At 36.3% G+C, this 26,628-nt stretch overlaps 1 protein-coding gene across 2 annotated transcripts in view; it reads left to right on the top strand.

The window, feature by feature from the left end:
- Positions 1–1,549: 1,549 nt before the first annotated feature.
- Positions 1,550–26,628, top strand: part of LOC139970678 (E3 ubiquitin-protein ligase UBR2-like) — a 48,453-nt gene continuing 23,374 nt past the window's right edge. Inside the window, exons 1-21 of one of the 2 annotated variants that reach the window (XM_071976574.1) lie at positions 1,550–1,881; positions 6,656–6,921; positions 8,897–8,975; positions 9,849–9,953; positions 12,085–12,215; positions 16,190–16,250; positions 16,953–17,030; positions 17,514–17,697; positions 18,291–18,395; positions 19,032–19,120; positions 19,552–19,650; positions 20,193–20,274; positions 20,845–20,923; positions 21,307–21,406; positions 22,237–22,365; positions 22,896–22,980; positions 23,498–23,584; positions 24,100–24,161; positions 24,554–24,664; positions 25,660–25,725; positions 26,119–26,226. In XM_071976574.1, coding sequence (XP_071832675.1) covers positions 1,792–1,881; positions 6,656–6,921; positions 8,897–8,975; positions 9,849–9,953; positions 12,085–12,215; positions 16,190–16,250; positions 16,953–17,030; positions 17,514–17,697; positions 18,291–18,395; positions 19,032–19,120; positions 19,552–19,650; positions 20,193–20,274; positions 20,845–20,923; positions 21,307–21,406; positions 22,237–22,365; positions 22,896–22,980; positions 23,498–23,584; positions 24,100–24,161; positions 24,554–24,664; positions 25,660–25,725; positions 26,119–26,226 — 2,196 coding nt within the window. In that variant the 5' untranslated portion in view covers positions 1,550–1,791. The remainder of the gene's footprint in view (positions 1,882–6,655; positions 6,922–8,896; positions 8,976–9,848; positions 9,954–12,084; positions 12,216–16,189; positions 16,251–16,952; positions 17,031–17,513; positions 17,698–18,290; positions 18,396–19,031; positions 19,121–19,551; positions 19,651–20,192; positions 20,275–20,844; positions 20,924–21,306; positions 21,407–22,236; positions 22,366–22,895; positions 22,981–23,497; positions 23,585–24,099; positions 24,162–24,553; positions 24,665–25,659; positions 25,726–26,118; positions 26,227–26,628) is intronic. The other variant, XM_071976573.1, reaches the window with a different exon arrangement.

The following is a 26,628-nucleotide window of genomic DNA, read 5'->3' as shown; positions in this document are numbered from 1 at the left end:
CATTTCCACCCAGTTAAAAACATAGGGCCTACACATTCACATACCACTCAGAAGTAAAGTTGAGGTATAGGTGGTGTTACCGTTGACCCTTGGCAAGAGGAAGGGGGGGGGGGACTCCCAGCAATGTTTTTCAATTGTAGAACCAGATAAACGAACAAAATAAAACGAAACAGTTGATGAAAGTCATAGTAGTGTATTCAAACGTTTTCGAAGATTTCCCATCTTCCTCGTCAGGAAATAGATAATAATATAGTCCTTATGTATATACATAAGGACTATATTATTATCTATTTCCTGACGAGGAAGATGGGAAATCTTCGAAAACGTTTGAATACACTACTATGACTTTCATCAACTGTTTCGTTTTATTTTGTTCGTTTATCTGGTTCTACAAATGTAAAACTCTTCCTAAATGTTTTTCAAATTTTAGAAATTTAATACAAGTGGCTGCGTTTGTTATCGTTCTCAAAACAGCTATAGTCGGCTCCGAATCGCTCTAATTCCCCTTTCAAAATGGTTAATGTAAACCCCTGGCAGTGGAGAGGAGGGAGGTTGTGCAATGAAAATATCACCCACAGACCCCACAGTGCAAACTAAGGTATGTATGTATGTGTGTGTGTATGTATGTATGTATGTATGTATGTGTGTATGTATGTATGTATGTATGTGTGTGTGTATGTATGTATGTATGTATGTATGTATGTATGTATGTATGTATGTATGTATGTATGTATGTATGTATGTATGTATGTATGTATGTATGTATGTATGTATGTATGTATGTATGTATGTGTGTATGTATGTATGTATGTATGTATGTATGTATGTATGTATGTATGTATGTATGTATGTATGTATGTGTGTGTGTGTATGTATGTATGTATGTGTGTATGTATGTGTGTGTGTGTGTATGTATGTATGTATGTATGTATGTATGTATGTATGTATGTATGTATGTATATTAGATCCTCCTGCAAGCAGGAACTCGCGAAGAAGCCTAATTGGCTTATCAAAGCCGCAAGCTGACCGAAGTCAGTCTCTCACATTCATATTTAACGTCCATGATTATGACTTGTTAATTGTCAACAACTCTGTAACTGGACGACATTGCTTGAAGTTTAAGACAAAATCATAGTTTCCATAAGAGAGGTCAATCCTTCACTATCATTTCGACTTTCATCTTATCACGTGGATCAAGATCCATGTTTTAATTGGCCTCTTCGTCTGTCATTAATAAAAATGGCTCTGTAAGTTGGAAACTTTTAGTGTCTAATCTGACCAAAAACTACAATCTCCATGAAATATTTTCAAGAAATTTAAGCAATATTGTAACAGCTTTTGGAAGTCGACCCAAGGGCGACTCCATCTCCAGTACTTCCACAATGTGCAAAATGTTTTAGTTGCACATTATAGTGATGCATCGTAGTTTATACCCGACCGGCCTTCCTTAACTTTCCTACGATTACGACACTATTCTGTGTTTATTTCTGTACGAAGATGCCTTTTCGCAATGACTATATGGATAGTCTTTGATACAGGGTACAGCGTAATGAAAATACTATAGTAATCGACTTATTTATAGCCTATCATGTTAGCAGGATCTTGCTCAATAGTATACTTGGTTGTTCTGTGTCAAGGGAAGTGCCGGTTGATCGTTCTAAACCCATCAGCACCTCAGTGAATAACTGTTTTACCACAGCCATTGGTTTTACTGTGAGAGATAATCAATGCGAAGACTAAGTGTGATATATATTTGCAGATTTCGTTATGAAAATAGTTCTTTTGTAAACCATGGCTGCGACCCCAGCGTCGAAAATTAAAGAAGAATGCGAGGAACGCTTGCTTATGGAAACGTTAAAAAGACCCGCAGTGATTGCGCAGGTTATTACTCAGCAAAATTTATCAACACTTTCCTCGTTTTGTTAACCTTAGCCTATGAAGAATTCCCCTTTTCGTTGACTGTTGAAACCTTTTACTAGATTTAGCGTTAAAGATGTTATCACAAGAAACATTAAAAATCGGCCAACTTAGGCCTAACGTTAGGCCTATATTAGGCTTAGGGCCTACACAAGCCCAAGGGACAGTAAGCCCTAACTAGTTAGCCCACACAACGGACTGCCATATGGTTTTATTAAATCCTTGGACTACTTTGTGTTTTATTGATTCAAAGTAATACATAGGCCTAGGTCTTATACTAAGGCCAATATTGACATAGCTTAAGTAACTTATGCTACCTTTCAACTGGTAACCAACTTAAATGACAAGATAATATTTAGAAAAGGCATGGTCTAACTCTCAGTTAGGACTGCACCGGATTTGAGAATTGTTCAAATATGGCATCAGACCAGATTTTTCTCCAAATCTGGCACCATTTGCTGAATTTGCAAGTTACTTACATTGTATCATCAATGTGACAATTGTTTTTTATAAACAGTGCGGACAGTATATTTCAAAACATTTTAAGGAAATCCTAATTCAGTAATTGTGCATTTTACCACCCACTCCTCTTCACCATATTTCTTCTCCCCCTGAGCTAAGGCACGCAGTGTATGCTTGCAAGCCTAACCTGTATTACAGTAGGTGAATATTAAGCTATCTTAAAGCCTGCACTTAATCCTACTAAACTGCTTTTAAACACTTATTGACATTTTTTTCTAGTTGCATAATTGAAGTATTTGCAAAAAAAATGAATGATGGAGGTTTACTTATTTCCACAAACTTGTCATAAAGATCCACTATATATGTATATGTGATCTTCCCGCAAGCAGGAACTCGCGAAAGAAGCCATGGAGGCTTATAGACTCGCAAGCTGACCAAAGCCAATCTCTCGGCACACATCCATTTAACGTCCATGTCGGGAAGTTGTTATTGAACAACACCCTTGCCAGACGACACACATTGCTGTCGGCGGGAATCGAACGGGGGATCTCATGACTGGGAGACGCCGGCGTTAACCACTAGGCTATTCACTCCGCTATATCAAAGGCTATACACCAGGCTATACACTAGGCTATACACTCCACTATATCAAAAATAAAAGATGAACCAAGAAAAGAAATTGATATCACTTGTCGAAAATTGATGCAGAAAATGAGTAAATTTGTAAATATGAAAATGAGTAAATAACCAAAATTGTGAGATACTTCCCAACGATTTTTGCAATAAAAAGCTAGATTAAGTTGAGCAACAAAACTTAATTTTCACTGTCAGCTTTCAAGGGCTGGTAACATCCTCTTTCATTTGGTATAGAGAAATGTTCACTAGATATCAAATGAATAAATCTATTCCATTTGGGAGATATGACAGTTGCTTTCACACAATCATGATACCATATATGCTTGATTTAGGGTGCCTTGGTATATCGATATACCAGGTTTACATGGTAGTGCTGCTAGTCGTAATCAATTAATCGCCAGTAGTCGTGATTACACTTTGGAAGTTTGTCACGCTCAAAACCTAAGTTGCGATTACTTGACTACAAACTAGCACTACACATAAACTGCTTTTGAAAAATAGCCTGAACTATCAAAAACAGCACTAAAGCAGTTTGTTAGCAAATACCGCAAAAGTACAGGTTCTCACAATGGTACACGAGAACTGTGCTGTGTTAAAAATGGACATTCACTTTCTCAGGTGAGATTCATGCGTATGATTGTCAGTAATATACTAGTTGTGCAGTGCAACATGCAGTCCTAGCAATGTTTGATCATTGCGCAAATTAATAAGTTATTAATCTTTTACAATTGCCAAAGTTTTGTCATTTCTTGAAACTTGTTACAATTACTTCGTTACCAGCCTGGTTCACATTTATAGGATGTCTGATCGATTGTGTCGCGGTGTAGTTTAATTTTATTGTGCAAAGTATGTGCCTGCTATTGCGCTATGCTAGAGCCTAGCCTAGAATGTTGAATGTCCTTCTACAGAAAACTCTCACATACTAATCATCACACCGCTACAAAGTGTTACATCTATTCATTGTTTTGCACGTTGCATTTATTAGTGCTTATAGTTGTAGTAGCCTTGTAGATTCATTCAAAAGCTTTTGAATCACTATGAAGGATTTTAAGAAACTTTGTAGATTGAAAGTTGTTCCCAGTTTTTATTTGGTAGATGTTTTAACATGATTTAGACACCACATGTTGAGACAAGAAAGAACAAATAAAGACAGTGCATTTAAGAAAGATTTGTGTTGACTGTATTTCTGGAATGTGAAAATGATGTCATAAATGTAACCGAGTAATCGCTGTAATTTAAAGAAGAGCTATGCCATAAATCGACTACAAAAGTGATATCAGCACTAATACTGTACAGGGATTTCATCCATACCCTTACCAACAGGATTGAAATCTGTCATAAATGAATATGCCGAAAATATCAGGAATATTTGAAACAAACCTTGAATACCTGGTAAAAATAATACCCGATAAGGAATAGCAACGCAGATAATACAAATGAATTCCGGGAAATTCCTGCTGCTAAGTCTGTTTATCGTGTTAACCTTCACTCCCCGTACTGTGATTCTTGTGTTTTCACCTTCAAAATTGGGTTAAACCTAATTTAGCCAATCACGACCACAGATGGGTTACATTTACACACGATAATTTGGAACATTCTCCGTACGGAGTGGGTAGTGGAAGTACAGAATACGGCACAGCAACTGTTGGAGGTTTGAAACACGTGCTTCGGTATGCAAGGAAAAGGGACTTGATGGCATGTGTGTGTACATTAATAACAATACATGTATGCATTTTTGTGTAGCAAGGAATCTACAGTTTATGTTAAGCTGCAATGCAGTGTAACTAAGAGAAACTCGTGCTGGTAAAAAGTATGTCTAAGACACGCGAGTAATTTACAGACATTTTTGCATGCCCTGCTTTCTGTACCTACTGTCAGAGAGATCGGCAAAGTTTCATCTAATTTTTAAAACAATCCATACTAAACTAATTGATGGGATAATCTGGTGTCTATCTCACTACTTTCACAATGCCACAGAGCTTTTGCGGGCCTAAGATGTCACTCTCTTTACATTTGAGAAAACCATTTCAAAAAATGGAATCCCCCAAAGTTCTTTTTAACAGGTAACTACTTGACAAATTAAAGTCATTCCCCAGTCATATGTGTAACAATACCAACACTTTGCTACGGCTAATTGATTTAAAACTTCAGCATAGTTCTACAGTCCTCTCAAGTACAATTTCTCGCCACATGGTTCTCACAAGTTCCTCTTCACGACGTAGTTTGTCAGATGCTCTAACAAGTTAGTTTGGGAAGAAACCGATTATGCGCAATATGTATATATTCATACCTGTTTTGTTAGTAGCATTGTCTTCTACAATATGAATACCTATTCTGCGCTCAACCCTCATAGTACATTATTACTTTACCTGGTGTGTCGTTCTTATACAGATTCTGCGCATTACATATATTCTTACCTGTTCTTATACGATTTTGCGCATTAAATATATTTCATAAAGGTCTGTTCTTATACCGATTCTACACATAACTATCCAAATAGTTACCTAGTAATCCCCATACCGATTATATGCTACCATAGATAATGTTTGTGGTTGGACTGGGCCCTGTAGTGGAGTGTACTGAACTGTACTTTCGCAATGAAATGAAAGACATGTAAACAACACTGATTTTTCATATTTTATTTTATTTTTGATCAAATATTTAAATAAGTTGCTGCAAATGGTAATACCAGGTATATGTCAGCAGGTATATCGGTATCTCTTTTTGTTTATACCGAAGCACCCTAGCTTGAATATGTAATGGTTTTCATTACTTATTACAAACTTTTATTTGCTGTAATTGAGATGGGTTTTACAAAATGCCAAATCTTACATATTACAGTTCATAAACATAACCTCATGCTTTCATTGGTTTACATCCACATTGGCAATTATCTTTACAAACAATTCAAGAATGGAAAACTGACTGGGAAGTTATCACCAAATTTGAAAGTCCAAGGAAAGGATGTTTTTAATATCAAGAACAGGATTCAAAGCTGTGATCACTCAGGGTATCAAATCCTGAGTTTTGCCAACTGAGCTATCTAGCTCCATATAACCATTGGAAAGTTGAAATTATTTTCACATTAAATATTTATATAGTTAATTCAAGGAAGATAACAAGAAATAATGAAAGTTGACAGTACACACAGTTATTACCTCATTACCAACAATATTACTGAAGTGGAGGAGATGTGACAACACATATACAGTATGTAGTACTTGTGGAAGGTGTGCAGGGGGGGTGCAGGGGTGTGTGCGGGGGAAAGTGAGAAGCCACAGTATCCTGGCTACCATGGAACCTGGGATCACACTCCACTTTTATTTGATGCAACATAAAAATTGACAAGGAAGTGTATGGGAAATTATCTGGGTATTTAAAAAAAATGGAAGAAAATGAATTATTGGATTGATCAGGGCCTAACAGATACATTGCACTTGTGAATTTCGTATTAGTGTGATATTAACTATTAAGTCCATCACAAAAATTGGCCGACAAAATTTAATGAATTGTTTATTGTTGGCAAACCTTGTGTGCAATTTCATCAATCCCCACAATTTTGTTTTGGTTCAGAACGCATCTACTAGTATTCAGACATGTCTTTCAATGCATTTTCATTTTTGTTCACATTTGTCGCCAGCAATGGAATCAGTGCTCTGACTACAACTCCCTGAAAGCTCAGGTAAACAATTTTCTTAAAGCCACGGTACCAGTGGTCTTCAAGTCAGGTGAATTACAACAAGCAGATGAAGGGCAAAACTACAAGGATCTGTTGTTTGCAACTTTTGAGTGGTTCATGTATGGAGGAGAACCCAAAACCATCATCCAAGAGTTGAAGAAGGATGACATCCCGTCACAGCTATGTGGTCATGTCTTCAAATCTGGAGAGCCAAACTACTCTTGCAGGTAAAGTATTTTCTGTTATCAGTTTCTAACCAGATTGGCATTGTTATAGATGTGATTGATTGAAATTTAAGAATGGCCATTGAAGTTATATTTCATAGTCAGTGGTAGTTATTACCTACAGTAATGCTCAGTTTGAAGGAGAAAAGCAGTGGCGGAGCGTCCATACAGTCAGGGGGGGCGGATGCCCGCCCTGGCGGACTCAAATGAACTGCTGGCGCCCTTTTCAGCTTTTTACCACTTTTTACTTTGCGATTATTGACTTTTTTATTGCGCTCTCATCTACCTATTGACATTTGTCACATTTTGTTGGTGTACAATTTTCTGACAAGATGTGGTATTGTTGGCATTTACAGGTCCAAAATACCTAATAGGCACAACAGGCATTGTGTCAGGACTACGAAAACATGAGCACCCACAAAGATACCAAAGGGATTGTGATGAAGCGCATGTACTTTCAACACCCATACAAACTTCCGAGTTATCACAAATGGCGATGATACCTATTTATTCTTCGTTTATCTGCAAATTAGCAATTAGCTAGGGAGTATCTTTACTCAAAAAATTTCTGTACGCTCCGCGCCAACCTGTGGTGGCGCTCCGCTTAGATAGTGTCGAAAGCGCCCCTACAGACCATTCTCGCCCACCTTGACCAATACCCCTAGCTCCGCCACTGGAGAAAAGGAAAGACTTTTAAGAGCCAGGATAATCACCTCAAATATGTCAACATGATTGAGATGATGAAAGCTGTTGGATGACTATTGGCATGCAAGGCACAAGAAGTGAAATATGTATTAATATGGAGGTAGTTACTATCTAACTTGCACAGCTGGGTGCATGGGTGCAAATACAGAACAACAGGCTTCTTTTTGTATTACAATCAATTACAACTCAGTTTTTTGTTACTTGCCAAAGGCAAATAGAATCTATGTAGGTAGCCTTGGTAAGTTGCCATCTAGTTTTGGTGAGGTCAGAAATCACTTGAGGTGGCCAAAAATATAAACCTTGCAAGAAATAAGCTTATTCATCATTTACAACTTTAGTGAATCTCACAGTTATATCCTAAGTGCCTCTTTATGATAGCTTTCCTTGTTATAGATTTGGTGAAGGTCAAAGTTCATTTGAGGTCACCAGTAGGCAAAATATGAAGAGTGGAAGCTTTGATGGATATCCTTCTCAGTGTGTAGTTGCCTCTATAAGGGCTCTTGTACTGTCAAAACCTCGTTATGGATGCTACTATCTGATTCCTAACTCTACACTCTGATTTGGTACTATTGTGTTAGTTAATAATCACACAATCATGACAATGCACTCTTTTGCCTAAATGTTGGCCAATACCCAGAGAACAAGCAAATTCAGATAATAACAATATTGTCTTGTGGTTGCCAACACAAGGTCAGTTCAAGGTATCAATCAGGTGAATGAGGGAGCAAGTGCATTGGCAGTAATACTCAGAAGAAAATAAAACAATGTTGACTAAGCAGTGAACACTTACAGCTGGACTAAGTATGGTCACAGATGCCAGTGAAGAAGTAATGGCTCTAGGGTGGTTAGTGGTTGCAAGTGCACTACTGTGTTATATAGTCAGTGTGTAATAGTCAGGGATATTTTGGTTGGGACTTTATTCTCCAAGAACAATCAATTGTTAGAGTCAACTGCAAGAAATGATAAAGTTCTGGCTTTCTGGTTCAGATAACCAATCTCATGTCAGATTTGAACTTAACATGCTCTTTGTCATACTCTAGTGCTTTGCGTAGGTCCAGTTTATGATTCTTTCATTGCATGTCAACTCTTCAATGCGGATTGTTTCTAAACAACTAACACGTTAATGACTCGATCATTGTTAAAGATGTATGATATTTTCCCCCTTGAACTCCTCAGTACCCACAATAATACAGTAGGTATTCCCATTATAAGAGGATCAGTTTATATGAATATGAGGGTTCTGATTTCAGGGTACTTGTTTACTTTCATACAGAGACTGTGCTTTGGACCCAACATGTGTTCTTTGCATTGACTGCTTCCAACGAAGTGGACATAAGAAACACAGATATAAGGTAAACATTAAGTTGTATCATTTACTGACTGTCTTGCCATTTTCCACAGTAATTGTTATCTTTTAACCCAATATTATATAAATTAATGGTGTGTTAGCCTTTATCTAACTTGATATATTTGTAAACTTACATGTATGACATGCTGTATATGAAACAGGTAAACTTTAATGATCAACTAAAGTCTCTTGAGGTTGCTCTGTGCCTAATTTATTTTTCCTGCATGAATTTGTTTTTGCTGTTCCTACAATAGCTGAAGGCAAAAGGAATCTGTTAAATGGTTATGGTAGTGGCTTTTGTGTGTGAATGTGTATGAATCTCTAGATGTTATGTGACCCCCTGGGGTGTAAGTACTGTAGGCAAACACACCATGCTTAGCTTGCAAGTTTGAATCTTCTATGTGGATGCCCTCACGTAGGTTCTCAGCTGTTAAAATTGTTAATGTAAGGATATGCTCACAATACCGAATTATTGATTCTTTATTATTTTTTTTTCCAATCATTTCATGGACTGACTGAAGGAAATCGTGCTTATTGAAGTCCTAACGTACTGTAGCATATAAGTTGTATATATATGGTGTGCTCTTTTTCAGTGGTCTTCCAACACATACTGTGAGAAACCTATGGCTTAATGGCGGTCCCTTATCATGCTTGCTTCTATTCATGACACACTCTTTGTAGGAAATGTTGTTTTTCTTGACAGAGTATTTGCATTTATGCTTTCATTGTTACAGGTGGATTAAAATAATTACTTACATTTGTTAATTTTGTGTTAAGAACAGACTACACTAATAATCCCAAGAAGCAAAAATGATGGACAGTTAAAGCAATGTAGTAGAACATTTAAACATATTTAATACTTTATGGCCCATTGTAGATGAACACTTCTGGAGGAGGAGGCTACTGTGATTGTGGAGATGCTGAAGCTTGGACCAGTGATCCTGCCTGTGATATGCATGGAGTCATCTCTCAGCAAGACCAGGTTAGGTTTCCATCATTAATTGGAGTAAAATGAAGTATAACAGTGACCTCTTTCAATATAGTTGTCTATGGCTATGTGTTAGTTAAGCATCAAATTGACATTTGCATTAAGGAGATTCTTCTCTTGATTAAACAATTTGACTAAAATGTCATAATGAATTTTAGAATATATTAGTTGACAGCAAGAGATGGGGGGGGGGGGGGAGGAAGTGTACATACCCTTTTTTCCAACTGCATTCAAAAATCTATGTAGTGTTTGGATGTCCAACATTCTAATTTTCTCTGTGGGAAGATGCTCTTAGGTCCCCCCCCCCCCATACGGGAAGTCGGCTTCAAAACCGCAGGGCCATACCCCTCCAATATATATTCGTCGATCCACCCCTGGTTGATTGTTACTATTGAACTTCAAAATTGATTTGCAACGTTCTTCTTAAATAAAGTCAGAAAATTGTAAACCATTTCTTATCACTTCAAAGTGGTTCAGGTTGCTAATAATATTGTCAGGTTTCATGGATTTTCATATCTTCATTTGCAAGTAACCAAAGACACAGTATTAAAGCAAATACATTGAAATGACTAGAAGCATTGGTGACTAGAAAAGTTGGATTGACCACATGCAGCAATGGTCAAAAGAAGGTGTATTTGCAAAGTAAAGTTATTGTCAAGTTTCTCTTCTTTTACAGCTTCAATTTTTTTTATAGTTTTTGTCATAGCTGGTATCCACGAAGGTTAGCCTATGTACACAAAGATTGAGCTGAAGTATAAGGTCAAAGGTCATATAAAGTAGTATTAACTATATAACGGTATCTGATTGATTTAAAGAATGAAATAGCCCATCATTGAGTGTATACATATTATCATGACTAGCATTGTTTATACTTGCTGTGTCATTCATTTGTATGATGAAATTGAACAAATAGAGCAATATTAGTCATATGTGTGCCATCGTACTTACGATCCAATTGTGTGGAAGCACAGGGAATATTAACATGGGATATAAACACGGAAGAGGATAGACTGCAATCTCCTTCCAATTTTCCTTCCTATGCAATAACTTTCCTAGTAGAATGGAAATATGACATATTTATGGACAGAAGGTTTTGTATTAAGTACATGAAAAGCTTGTACAACATTATGATGCTTTAATTGAAAACTTGTATTAGGAGTGCTAGATGTCCAATACAATACATTGTAATCTATGTATAAGCACAGTGTCAAGCATATTTCTGGGTTTGATTTGCAATGACACATCAATTCTCAGCATGATTTATAAGACCTGATAGGTAACTAATGATATTGGAGTCTTTAACTGTTCTTCACAGATTTGTTTTTTGTTGATTGATTTGTAGTATTTTGAAAATTAACTCCGTTTAGGATTGCTTCCCAAAGGCCAAAGTAATCTTTGCGTTGTTAAAGTTGTTTTTTATTTTGTGTGTGTGTGACACATTGGCTTGTGAACACAATTACTCACAAATTACATGATGCATGCAGTTCATTCTTGGTATGTGGATCCACCGTATTGCAAAAAAGGACTCGATAGTTTTCTGTGGAGGTCAAAGGTCATTTAAGACAGAGGTCAAAATCTGAAAACTTTGTAAATTCAAGCTAACTCCAATAGTGAACCTTGGATGAGCTTCATACTTGGTATTTGGATGAATCTAATATTGATTACAATAAACCTGGTGTTTTCTGTGAAGGGCAAACATCATTCAAATTCAACAGAAGTCCAATAGTGTATACAAATTAAAGCTTCGAAGAACTTCATACTTGGTATGTGAATCCACTTTCTTAAATAAAAGAACGTTGTGTGCAGAGCTAACATTAAACTTTGTCACATAAATGGCTTTCTGGTTAAGTGTTTGGCCACCAAACAAACATTAATGATATTTTAACATATATACTGAAAAGTAATAACTGAACTATCTTAAATGTTTCACTTAGTTTGTAAAATGTCTGTTATTGGGCTACCAATCGTCTTCTTTCTTTATGTGTGTGTCTGTGTGTATGTGTCTTTGTGTGTATGTGTCATTGTATGATTCTATATTGCATGGCTCTCTAACTGAATGAAAACTCTTGATTTCTGCTTTAAATGTTACTGGGATGTTTATATCCTTTTCTTTATTCTTTCATAGAATCCTTTGGAGACATTCTCAGAGGACATCATCAGAAGAGTTTCTCTGCTTGTTCAGATCCTCGTTAATTATTGCAATCGAGTAATAAACACAGATCAGCAGGAAGTCTTACCGGAAGAACTCCAATCTGAGTGAGTTCACTTTTACTTCCACTATGGTAGCATTGCAAAGTTGAGTGTACATTAAGCATGTATCATGTAGTGTTCAAATGAAACTAAATCTACTTGACCAAACTGTGAGATGCCTCCCAAGTTTCATATCCTGTGTCTTTAAGCACTCAACAAAGATAACTGCTAGTATCTTACCACAAATGCTTACCGCATAGGTGATCTAATGTACCACAAATGCTTACTGCATGGGTGATATAATGTACCACAAATGCTGACCGCATGGATGATCTAATGTATCACAAATGCTGACACATAGGTGATCTAATGTATCACAATATATCCACAGAAGAGGACAGAATATTGATGTAGAATGTGGAATATTGATGTAGAATGTGGGTTATGAATGGTGAATCCATTCTTTATTGTGAATGTCTTTTAGACAATGAGATGGATGTTAGGGAAGCCTCGCAAATCTAACCGCCATGTCCGGGCCGGTGGATTTTTCCGTGGCTATAATGAGCACAGCCACGAGCAGATAATGAGTCACACTTGAGTGCACACACTCTCCAAACCACCCTCCACGCCATACAGTTACATTCACAGCTGCGGTCAAGTTTTTACTAAGCCGATTTGAACACAATAGTGAGTTGAACAAAACATCATAGCTAAGTCTCACGGTATTCAAACGTTTCAAAAAGATAGTGTATTTATACGCCGTATTTTATCCTACTGCAGAAGCAAAACTTCTGTGAAAAATAAGTAAGGAAATGTGAATTTACACTGCAGGAATCTAAAATGCTATCTTTCTTATTTTCCCAGTCGGCCAAGTAGGAACAAAAACTTTCGTTGCCTTTTTGCAAGGACAGGTTTCCTGAATTTTTAAGATTTAAAAATCTAAAAAACTGAAATCGCTATCTCACTTCTCGAACACGTGCCGTAAGCCTGAACCAGAGCCTAACATACGAGAAGACTTAAGAATAATCCTACTAAGTTGTACAGAACAGGACCTAAACTACCTAGGTGAAAAAAAATCGGTTGACTGTAGGGAATTGTTCGCACTCCAGCGAAGCTGTACTTTTTTTTAGCCAGCTAGATCGTAGACATCATGAGGATTGAACAAATGACGATAATTTCTTGTGAAAGAAATTTGAAATAAATGTGGAAAAAATGCGATTATCCTTTCTCCGTGTAAGTGTAAATGTTATTTTGGCATTCCATGGTTAAGAAAGTTGAAAGAAATAAAGTTTATAAACTTCATTTACTGACTTTTGAACTTCGTAAAAAAAAAACGTCCTGTACAATTGAAATTCAGTAGAGAAATTAGCAATTGTGTACGAACAGTAAGTTGGTACACCTTTCAAATTTTACGAAAGATCGAGCAAAATACTTTCGAAAAATTCATGCGAAACTGGCATATCGTGCTAAATGCAACTAATGTCATGTAGACAAGGCTCTAGTACACCCATTTATGAATAAACCATACGACCACATCTGGCGGGGGGAAAAGAAAGTATTTTCTAGAATTTCCACCAAAAAAAAGGAAAAATTATTATCCTACCATAGTTAAGTGTATGGTAAATAGCCTAACCACTTCGCCGGTTACGGATCTCAAGTAACAACAAAAACACAACTAATTGTATTTTGCGAAGTTGACGTTTTCTACAAGGACATGGTAACAATATTTAGCATTCAGTTAATCATGCCAAGTGGCCTAAAACATGGGATTAAAAGGTTTACTTTCATAAAGATAGCCATACTGTAGCTATTGGGGCCTTGATATCGTGCTATGTCTGTATGGTATAGACTGTGCCTCGAGTGTACCATGGGGAATAGATTGTTTTGTTCATGCGGGGGAGTCGGTTGGCTTGAGGTGTGTTTTACTTACCTTAATGTTACGGGGATATATACTTTTCTTGAACGTCTAAGATAATATTTCGCATAACTTTACCAAAAATGTTAACAAACAGGTGTTAGACAGGGGGGTTGTTGGGAAAAATCGCAGCCCATGTACAGTATGCCTACCATGATATTTAAGTAGGGGTAAACACTGCAGTTGTAAACTGATGTACGTATAGTACACGCAGTTCATTGTTAGGCAGTCTCGAAACGTGCCTCGAGTTTACCATGGGGAATAGATTGTTTTGTTCATGCGGAGGAGTCGGTTGGCTTGAGGTGTGTTTTACTTACCTTAATGTTACGGGGATATATACTTTTCATGAACGTCTAAGATAATATTTCGCATAACTTTACCAATCCTTTACTGACAAGTACCTAATTAATTCTAGAGTGGAGCCAAAATAGTTTACTCCATGAAAAGTTTTTTGGAAACGTGCCAAAAATGTTAACAAACAGGTGTTAGACAGGGGGGTTGTTGGGAAAAATCGCAGCCCATGTACAGTATGCCTACCATGATATTTAAGTAGGGGTAAACACTGCAGTTGTAAACTGATGTACGTATAGTACACGCTGTTCATTGTTAGGCAGTCTCGAAACGGGGCTTTGCCAAACGTAGTTTGTTTCATAATATTGACAGTTTTGTTAGTTAAACTTTTTAAAGATTGTAAGACAGATTAAATCTCTTTTCAATTTATCACACAATATAGCAACTCTCACTTGTCATTTTCAAATTTTCATCAGTTTCGTGACAATTTAAATTCAAAAAGTTGTCAGTATTTTGAATCCTCTACTGCGAATTTTTTATCGCCAGACACGCAAAAATACTAAAATTTTCCGGGGCCTTTGCCCCTGGACCCCACACAAGGGGGTTCCACCCCACCGAGGCCCTAAGGCGGGCCCCTGGACCCCACGCCATTATGCTCGCACGCAACAGGAGTTGGTGGGAATTCGGCAGTTGACAACAAGGAAAAATTATCGTATAATTATCGAAATATCACGATAATCTTTGAACTATTTATCGTGACGTTAAAAAGCAAATATCGCCCAACCCTAGTGGGGTGGGTGTATTACCATTATGTTTCTGGAATATTTTGTCGAGTAGCCTACACATGTCATTATCATACCGGGGTTGAGCTATACAACAGCTTGAAGGTTCTCTGCTTGAAACAATGCAATATAATGTGGAGAAATAAACTGAAACTGTATCGCAAATTAGCTTGCATTAAAATTTTCACCGAATAGTTACTTATATCTCTAACCACATGGCAGCCTAACACACTAAGTCAATGGGAAAAATCAAGCCTAAACCATCTCTTTATTCGTTGAATTTGTGTCGCAGTTAGCTTCAGAAATCAACGTTATGGTCGATGTTCTCTCTTTAACATACATGTGTGGCATAGCTTAACTATTGTTTTGATTAAATTCTGGTGTGTCAATATGGGTTTTCTGAAGTTCTTGGGGGCATATATTTAATGCAATGGCTGATTTAGTTTTAATTCATAGTTACGTACCACTCGTTGAACAAGGATCATAATGTAAAGGCCCAGGTAAAGGCTGCTTTTATCGAACTTTCGAGTAGCGGAGTTTCACAATTGTTCATAAGAGACCCAAGAAATTTTATTTGTGAGGTTTGATAACGTGGAAGATTTGCAAGAATTATATAAAGTACTGAATCTCGGACATTTGGTAGTGGCGGATTTTAGTGTATAAGTCACTTTGCAACATAAACTACTGCTCTATTGACGTCAAAACCAAGTTGGCCAAGTTTGCTCATTGTTTGTGAAGAATAACCAGCCTTGTGTTGTCAGGACACTGTGCTCATTACTCCGGCTGGCAACCAGCTTGTGTGCATTCAACCATGGGACCAATATGCACATGCATAATGAGCAAGGGGTGCGAGATTTCCGCTGGCCCGGAACCGGCGGTTAGATTTGCGAGGCTTCCCTTAATGTCCAGAGTATTATTCACCCGAGGTTTGAAATCTTATATATTATGATATCCCTTCATAAACACCAAAGTTTTCAATGTGTTGAACAAAGTGTTAGTTTGATTAGGGTATGAAAGTAAATGTGTTTGTATTTTTTCTGACTTCATTATAGAACCGTGATTGACAGTTACTGTACTATATTGTTCAATGATGAAGTTCATACTTACGAACAGGTGAGTTGCAGTCTTTGACAGGAAGGATAAATATGTCAATAAAAATAGACAATTGAGTGTTTCTGCTTCTGACATGGTATTCATGTAGATGTTTGTCCAGAGGCTGAAACAAGTGTAATCCGAAAGTTAAACTAATGGTAGGTAAACAGTTTGTATCGATCTGTGAGAGACCATTGGAAAACAATTTTAATGCCACTTTTGACAACTTGGGATCTGTCATTTAAACATTGAAGGAACATTGTCAAAGAAGCTGATGGAAATGATCATGTCACTATCTGTAAGTTAGTTGGACCCCTCCCCCCCCCCCCCCACAAAGACAAGACTCAGGATATCTTAGATGCAGATTCTCAATGCAGATGTGACAGTGCATTACAAGTTTGTCACAAAACAGAGTACAAGTTTGTTCTTTGATACACTTCTATTTACATGAAGATAGAGGACATTTCTTCAGGGTTAATAGAATTTAAAAACAATTGGAGAAAACTATTAAGCAATTACATGAGGAGCTCTATCCTTATATTTGTCCAATTTCAAGGAATCAGAAACAAATGTAGAAACATTGTAGGCAGATTCTTCCCCCCTTTTTTTTGGACAATCATATATCAACACAGACATCTGCAGAAGCAGAATTAATAATTATTATTATAGTAATTACATCTATCGTTATCTTCTACTTATTGCAATGTTTGGCATTCTTTATAGGTCATTGAAGCTTTAAAACGAGCCGTTGGTTGTAAACAGAAAGAGGCACTGGAACTTGCTACTATCGTTGACAAGGAAGTATGTCATTATTTCTATTTTGCTCTCATTTCTGTGTCCATTAATAAAGGAAGCGATGAGCTCTTTATCTTGTAAGTTCATCAATCCTGATGGTCATGTTATGTATGAGATTTACATGCCCAGTGTAAGATGTGTCCTCTTTTGTTCCACAGAGTATTAGTCTTTACTGAAAGGAATTATCATCGTGAGGAAGAAACTGTGTTGCAAATAGATCAGTTTGATGTTCCAGGTCTGATGTTAGGTGGCATGTATGACGATGTACTGTCATGGAAAGTTGTTAATTTCCCATGAAAATATGTCCCTCTAAGGCATATCATAAACACTAAATAAACTAGGGATGTTTTTGTTGTGATTATCTATGGTTTAGTTTTTACAAGTGAGGTACAAGTTTAAAAAGGAGAAGAGGGAAGGAGAAGTTGTTATAGTTCTTTGCAGTGATACATGTTGAAAATGATGTATAGCATATTCTTTACTTTCCATCAGGGTCGAACTTCAGTTAGAAATGCATCTTCTCAAGATTGCGAAGCAGCTAAGGCAGTTATCATTCAGCAAACTTCAAGACACCAGAAACCTCTGAAAGTGTTGGTGATGCATTCTTCTGTTGTGTCTCACCAAACATTTGCTCTTAAAATCATGGAATGGTTGATCCAAATTTCATCTACTTTGGGTAAGAAATCACTTTGAATAGAAACTTTTGGCATAGAAAGGAGTCTACATTCTGCCATAAGAATACAAAATGGTTGAAAGTGATGATGTTAATTGCAGCTCTTAATTTGGCTGTTGAAAGGTGAGGGATGGGGGTGGGGGGGGGATTAATCTGAAGGATATGAAGATGTCAGCATTCAAAGTAAGGTTCCTCAAGATTATTGTTATACTTAATGACAACTCTGGTATGCTGGTATTGCTTTATGTGAATTCTCCTGTGTATACAAGTGTTTTACCAGCATTTTAGAAGGCTGTTATTATGGTTGGATCATTTGCCTTGATTGTTTCTTTACTTGAAGTAAAAAGTCTCCTGATCTTTATTCAGTTGCACTCCCATTTAAGAACATGCTGTTAACTATGGACCCTTCTCAAGAGAGCAACACACACACAACATTTTTTACCTTGGTACAGGGATTGGTCAAGTCCTGACGGTTCCATTGACCACAGATTAAGAACCACTCACTGCAGTGAGCAAACAGAGTTACATGCAGCAGGAGAGCTTACATATAACCTACTCAAATTATTCTCAAATTGCCCCCCTTTTTACTTAATCAGATGGTCTGAGATACTTGGTCTGCCAGCAGTTGATGTCTAAGGCAGAGGGTACTGATGATATCATCATTGAGTGCAGCATGTACAGAGATAGTAAACTGTGGAAAGGTAAGAATAAAAATTGGTGAATAAACAACATATTTTATTCCTTGTTTGAAGACAACAACAAAATATGTGCTATGGTGCTTACATTGATGTGCATGTGTCAGAGGTGTTGGCTTGAACACACAACAAGTAATGCTTACATGATGGTTGTGCTTCATACTTATATACATATACATCCAGTTTAAGAACCCTGGTGTGTTATGGAAGTCAAAGGTCATTTGAAATCAACAGGGATTAAAAGTCTGAAAACCTTGTAAACATGCTTACTCTTAAAAGTAAAGCTGGGATTAATTTTATATTTGGGATACATATCCATCTTTAGTGAGTGTAAGACCTCTGAAAGCCTTGTAAACATAACTCGAATGAAACTTCATACTTGGTGTGTAGATCTATCATAGTGATTACATAAATAAGGTTTTGTTGCAGTAGGTCATTAGAGGTCTATGTCTGAAACGAAAGTTAATCTTTGCATGAACTTATACTTCATGTGTTGATCTGAATTAGTGGTAGAACCTTAGTGTAAGATGTTGTTATATAAAGCAACTGTTTTCTCTGTTATTGTGTTTACACTTTATTCCTTGAAATTGCACTGGAAAATTAAGAATATAATTACATTTACCTTTTTGTTTTTGTCACCAGCTGCAAGGACTCAGTGGCATGAACTCTTCATGAGTACAATGTTACTGGATATACACTTCAAGAAAGAATTTGCTATCTTGTTGACAAAGGTAAAATAATTGCTTTTAAAGTCTCCCTGTAAACTGCTGTCATGACTTCTCTTCACTGAGTAACAACAGCAATGTCCATCATTAGTTGAATAATTCCAAATTCCTTTCATGCAGTGATTATGTGAGACTACACCTTCAGCCCATCCCCATATAAATCAAATCAGGTTATTTCCAATGCAGGTGGCTAACACCAAGCCATTGAGATGTTATACACGCTACAGATGTATCCAGTTTGCAGTTAAAAATAAAAATAAATTCCTTCATCTTTGTATATCATCATTGGAGTAAGTTAACAGTCAATAGAAGTGAGAACATTAATTTACTTATTACTTAACATGAATTATTTATTTTTTATATTTGAGGGAATTTTTACAATATGATCTCATATCTTTGTCAAGAAACTGACCACAGCCTGTTGTTTTCCATTGCAGCATTACAAGCGTATTCAGTCTGACTTTGCTCATGATGATCATGAGCATTCAGTTTCTGTTACAGCCATCACAGTCCAAGTGTACACTGTACCAACAATGGTAAGTTGATATAAAACTAGCTTAATAACTCATCTAAAATGTGAAAGGGTGGTGCAAAGAACCACTTCAGTTAAATAGACAAGGTTGGTTTGTAGATGTGAGCTGGGTAAAGGGAGATTATGAAAACAGCATTAGTTCTGCCTTTGTAACAGATGGTTTTGAGTTTTGTTATTGGCTGTATTGGTTGAAAGCTGTCTTTATCTGTGAAACTTGTATGATCAGGATGGTGTTAAAGTATAAAAAAAAAGTGAGGAAGGAAAAATGATAAACTTTTTTGGGTGTAATTGCTTGTAAAATAGGATATCTTGCCTGATTGGTAAAAGTTTAATAATTTCCAATAACCCTTAAGACACAGCTGATGTACTTTGATATGTTGTCACTTTAATTTGGTCATCCATTAATTTCCATGCCTTCTGTGCTATCTATAACTTAAAAAGTTTTCATAATGAGAGTGATATTCTTCTCATATCCATAAGGTAAAGAGGTAATATTTTGGATTTTGTTTAATATTTTGATATCATAATGTCACTTTTTATAAACAGGGATTGATGCTGCTGAGGGAGCATAATCTACTTAAGGTCATCATCAGATCTTTTCTTGATTGCACCCAGGATTCCAGAAATTGTAAGGAACATAAACATTTTCAGAAACTCAGTCAGATGACAAGAGCATCTGTTGTACCTCAGTAGCTTGATGCCTTTAATCAATTCAGTAATCCAAGTGTTGTTAAGATATTATTTTGCTTGTACTTGGAAACCAGAGGATATGAAGTAATAAATGACCTGCAGTGTTAACTTTCTGATGACTTTACTGTTCCATCTATTTACAGAGTATTGTTTGATGGTTTGGAATGCAAGCATCCCTTTGTCAAGGGATGCAAACACCAGTACTTAACACTGGTATACATACTCTATCATGTATTTGTGAAAAAAGGGACAGGATTGTGATGTTTTGTCTTTCTTTATCAATTTAAAGATATTAGTGACATTCGAATAATTGACTTTATTATTATTTATTGTATTTGGTGACATCCATGACTACTTTTTACATTCACTTCCTTTATAAAATTGTATAGATTTTCATCTTTATACTTGAAACATATATCCTTGCATTTAGAGTAGCAACATTACTGATTTTTGCGATAGAATAAAGATTTTTCAGTTGTCATGAAATTCATGGTATTTTTCTCTGCAGCTGAGGGCAAGTATGTGTTTCAAAGAGGTAGAGATACTCACGCCCTGCGAAGAATCATGATCTCCCTGACAGACATCAGGTTAGAAGCAAGTGACTTCCACAAGGAGTCTTTATTGCTTGTAAATTAAATTTTTACTTTGTGTAGATTTCATCCTTACAGTGTTGTTTCAAGTACTGCACTGGACAAAGAGCAAAAACAAAGAGAGCTGTACCCATGGGGTACAGCTCTCTTTGTTTCTCATGGGCATGTTCCTATGGTACTTCTGACGATGGTGTGGTATTCAGAATTTAAAGGCGTTTTTTGTGCACCTATTTGCACAAATCAATAAATTCACACTTAATTGGCCAGTATCTTATGTTTGCCTGATTTTACATTGAGTCATAGAATTATTAACATTTTTGGAAGTTTAAAACTATTCAATACCACTGATTGCCTCTGATTTTCTTCTTGTGTTCCTCAAGGTATGTTCTTTCAAACAGACCACAAGTTTGGGATTCCACCCTTAGAGACATGGCCATGCAAGGACTTGAAGCTTTCCTGGAACTACTTAAAGCCATGCATGTAAGCATGTTAGATGGCTACTTTTTATTGAATAGACTTGATTCTTTCACATAGATAAAGGCAATATAAGACTGAATTAATTAAAAGTATTAAATTGGAAGAGTACACAAAGCAACAGATGAATGATAGAGTTCTTCTATCTTTGAGTTGGGCAGTGAGTTTTCCTAAAATAGTTATGAGCCTTGTAAGACAACCATGTAAACTTTGCACATGTGCGAGAAGAAATGCTATGAAGTTTTGAAATATTTGAGGTAAACACGACCTCTTCGCACCCTCCTCCCCCTCCCTTCCACTACCACACAAAAGAACATGTTATTGTGCCAATATCTAACAAGTGTGACATATCCAATCTTCATACACTTAATTACTCCATGAATCACAGGATATGCAGTACTGTTCTGTCGGCCATGAAACAAACGATGATGATGTATATGAAATCATAGGCTACATTTAATGGCAAACTGGAATTGTTTTAACTACTAAGAGAAGCGAAAACATATCTCTTTCCATTTACGATTGTGACGGACGATGGAATGTGGGAAATGCTTCTAGATCAGTAATGAGGAAATGTTGATCGAGTAGTAAATTCTATCTGCAGTTGTCGAAGAACTTAGACTATAACTTCCACATTCATAAGCAAATTTGTGAGTGTAAATTCCAAATATGACAGATGTGTATGACTGGTTTTGTTATTCTATACACACTGGTGTTAAATGTAAAAGCTTTGTGGGTGTACATTCATATTACAGGGTTTGTACGTACATATACTATTGGATTAAGAAACTGAGTTGATGCTAGCTGACAACATTTTTCTTCTTATTTTCTTGTAGGGCATGGATAGTGTGGTAAGGGTTGTTGGACATCACATTGAATACGATCCAGAGTGGGAGACTGGTATTCAACTGAATGTTGCAGTCAAGACTTGCATAACCCTCTTCCTGGAATGGTGCACCTCAGATGTAAGTACTGGCTGGTAGATAGATATTTAGCTTCAGTAAGGTGGGAACAGCCGAGTTGGTCATGTTTTATAGGTGTGTAACACAAACATACAGGACATCAGACAGGAGGGTTAGAATTTATCTAACGAGTCATGAAGCTATGAATGTGTCCATATGTACTGCTTATAAATTACACTGTTGTGCAAATTTTTAAGTTATTTCCTACTTGTTTGTTTTTGTCTTCAGCAATGACAAGGGAAAGAAATTTAAATTTTTTATTCACCTTTTGAGTATGTTCCTCAATTGACTTTCTTGAAGAGTGGAAACAAAGTCCTCCATGTACTTTCTTGGACAGTGCTGTGTGAGATCTCTTTACTGTGTCATGGAGATCCTTAAATATCAGTGCCATAAATATTGATAAATGTTGAATTGAATATAGAGATCATGTCATTATGGTATCCATAGCTCAGATATTGGCATCTTATGGCTACTCCATCTATACTTTGAGTTTTAAATTATGTTCATGTTTGGACTGATTTTTTTTATAACAGAAATCCTTGCTGATTAAATCTTATCGTGCAACAATGAAAGCCTACAGACAAATCTTTGGCAAAATGACTGAAATGGAAGTCAGTTGTAAGTAACTTTAAAACATTCTGTTTAGAAATATGTAATTCTAACTTGACAAGTATTTGTCAAGGCTGCGTATGTAAGCATGCTTAATGGAGATAGCAGATAATGTTAGCGTAAAAAACTAGCTTTAATGTAGGATTCTTTTTCATACTTCTTTTAACATCCTGGTTATTATAAGTCAGATAATCACAACTACATATGGATATTTTGTGAGTACAATGAAAGCAAGCAGCTCTTTAATCAAAAGTTACTTTGAAAGTTACAGCAGCTTGACAGTTGAGGTGACAACATAGAGCCGTTCTTAACGGGTATGTTTAATTAAAGCACAGTCAGTATTATATCCAACACAAGGGTATGGAAAGGATGCAAATTTATGTATGCAATTTTTGCAATATATAATATATATAAATATTTATTGACACTCTTCCTCTTCTTCATGTTGGAAAAGGCAGTTTCATTGGATAGTCCATTTGACAGAGATTTGTTTATATCTCTTATGAATATAAATTCTTCTTTCCAGTTGCTGGGCATAGGACAACATGCTTCAGGTATGAAGTCTCTCATCGTCCTGTCAGTGTCCACTATGCTTTGATCAGGTTCCTAGCAGGTGAGAACCAATCACTTATTACCTTTTAAGCTTGATGTTTGTCACAAGTGAACCAGCCTGCTCACTCAGATTGTGACACCAACCTACTAAATGATGAAATATGCAAACACCTTTAAGAAATTACATTAAAGTTTTCATAGATCATATATCAAGTTGAATTCAAATTGAAAAATCTCACTTTTAGTTTTCCTAAGTCAGTTTTTATGGGTTTTTGTTTTTGCCTGTGCATCTACACACAAAGTCAAATTTCTCTTCTGTGATTCTTGCTCAGTTGTATCTTGGGTTTGATTCCTGGTTACCATGGTATTGAAGGTACAGTGGCTTCTGACTGGCACCTGCAGTCAATTAATGGTTGAATAGGGATTACCACTAAGGGCTACATAGCTCAGTTGGTAAAGGACAGGATTTGTATTCATAAAACCACTGGTTCAAATCTCATTCCAGTCCGTTATCTCTGTTTATCTCTCTCAATGGTGTTAACCTATATTAATAATATTTGCTTGTCTTCCTTTCAGGTATACAAGTTGGATTAGGAAAGTTCAACATCAGTTACCTTACAGAAGGGCTCTTACCAAATGTAAGTCAAATATTCCTTGGTAGTTTCATCTTTGATAGGTAGTTTAGAAGAATAGCATTGAACAGGAAGCCACTTTTAATTGCTGCAGCAAATTCTCTTAGTGATGAAGTATGGCATTGACTAGGGAGACCTATGTTTAATTAATGCAGCTATTCTCTTATTGATGAAGTATTTGAAAGTAGATTTCTTATTTCAGCAGTTTGGATATGTGTTAAAATGAAGTGGCTTTAATGATGCATTTTACAGCAGCATCAATTACGTTAATGAAGGTAATGTTTATACACCTTTTCTTAATATAAATGGTCTTACACAATGTTTTGACATTTCAAAAAAATATCTCTTTTGATGTTAGTAGTGAAACAAATTAGGATGTTTCTCATTTCCTTTGACAGCAACCCATTCAGCCAATTGAAATGATCGAGGAACCTCTGAGAGCACAGGTCTTGGTTGCAGAATTGCATGCCGGACTTTGGAGGAGAAATGGATACTCATTGGTCAACCAGGTAGGTTACATCTGTTGCCAAGTTAAAATAAACTTCTTAATGCTTTTGAAGGTTTGTGTAGAGCATGAGTATTACAATAATCATCTGGTATATATTTGGGCTCTTTACAGTTGAATCATTACATCATGGGTAATGCTATTCATAAAAATTAGTACTTTGCAGTTTGTTTTAATTTTACTGGATGGAACTTTTTTGAAAGGTTTCTCAGCTAGGTGAGATTTTGGAGAACTCAGATATGTGCATCATTAAATTAAAAATGTGGAAGTATGATGTAGTGGTTAAGTATCTGTCCCACAAACTATTTCAGGTTCACAAACCTACCAGCAAACTAGGATACCTTAGCTAGTTCATATGGATGAGAGATGTTAGATTGTGCACAATTTAAACTGAAATCTGTGGAATCATAGAGGGTGAAGCAGCTGTGGTTAAAATGTCTGCCTCACATACATAATGTTCAATGTTCAAATATCACAGCAGGAAACCTTGACAGGTTCAATATTCTTAACGTATGATGAAGTCTTTTGTACATTGCGATCCGTATCGTAAACTAAAAAGACTAATATGGTTCTGTCCTTTCCAATATTTACACTCTGATGATTGTGAGCAGATTGTTGCCTGAATAGTTTTGGAAGTGGTCATGCATTGATGCATAATTGTTACTTAGGAACATTCAACATTGATCTCAGAGGCAGAAATGTGTCTGCATCTTAATCAGGTGATTACTTGTCCAGACAATGATTGAAAGTTGTTGTTCTTAAGTCTCACATATCACTGATAGTATGCTAAGCGAGTGAATTTGTGGCACCCTAACTTAAGTTTCACCTTAATGAAATGGTTGGGTATGTTCACTCTTAAACAAACCCAAGTTTCTTTAAAAGTGTGAGACTTTTCCATTGTCTCATGATACAAGTTTAGGAAGCTTCCTGACATTCCAATCCACTTGTTGATCATTGTAACAGTTTGGTATAATTGCTGTTGATGTTGTTTTTTTCCAGGTTTTCTTCTACAAGAATGTCAAGTGCAGAGAAGAGATGTATGATAGAGATATCCAAATGCTTCAGGTACAGACCAGAGATCTCTCTCTCTCACCCAAAGTTATTTGTCTGAAAGATTTATTTCAGTTTTGTTTTATTGGTGGATTTTGATGTGATCTCATACCCTTGCATTTAAGGTATTTTCTCATTTCCCTCTAATATGCTTGGTTCCTTGCATAGCTATGCTGTGAGGCCAGCAAATTTCACAATAATATCAATGTCACAATATGTTGGATGAGCTGTAGAATATTGCTGTAACATTTTCTGTGTGAAGTTTGATGTTAAGAAGTAGTGACCAAGGTGGATAATTTGATGGAATTATTAATAAACCCTAAAATAAAATCAAGAACATTATGTAAGAGGTCAGACAAACCTCTCTTTACAATCTTGAAGTTACCGTCAATTTTTTCCCCCCTACAGGTTGGTGCATCATTAATGGAACCCGATGACTACATGCTTTGTCTCCTGCACCGATTTGAGTTGATTCGATTTTTGGAAATCAGTGGAGGGGACACTGGGCATGCCGAGGTAAGTAAACTTGATTAGGTTTCCGCAGGGAGACTATCAAGGGCAAATGACAAACTCTGAAACAATTGATAAGATTACTTCTGGGAGGCTATGGAGGGCAATGACAAAACAAAGAACTCTGAAACATTTGATCACTGAAAGAGGATCAACTGGTAAGAAGTTCATATTATTACAACACAGATAGTGATTAATTTGTCTTTCTGTTCAAACAGACAACGTTAACAACATATAAATCCAGGAGCAGATATATAATCATTACCAGTAGTTTTAGTTAAATTGAGTAAAATATTAGTTCAGAATCAACATACATTGAATTTTAGTATTACCATTAATGAATGGATAACATAATCAAATCAATCTTTAAGTAGATTGAAATACTACTTATTTTATTAATTATGAAAT

This window comes from Apostichopus japonicus, chromosome 8 (assembly GCF_037975245.1).
Source record: "Apostichopus japonicus isolate 1M-3 chromosome 8, ASM3797524v1, whole genome shotgun sequence".
NCBI lineage: Eukaryota > Metazoa > Echinodermata > Holothuroidea > Aspidochirotida > Stichopodidae > Apostichopus > Apostichopus japonicus.
The sequence above is the reverse complement of the archived record's forward strand: the minus strand, read 5'-3'. Positions and strand labels throughout refer to the sequence as shown.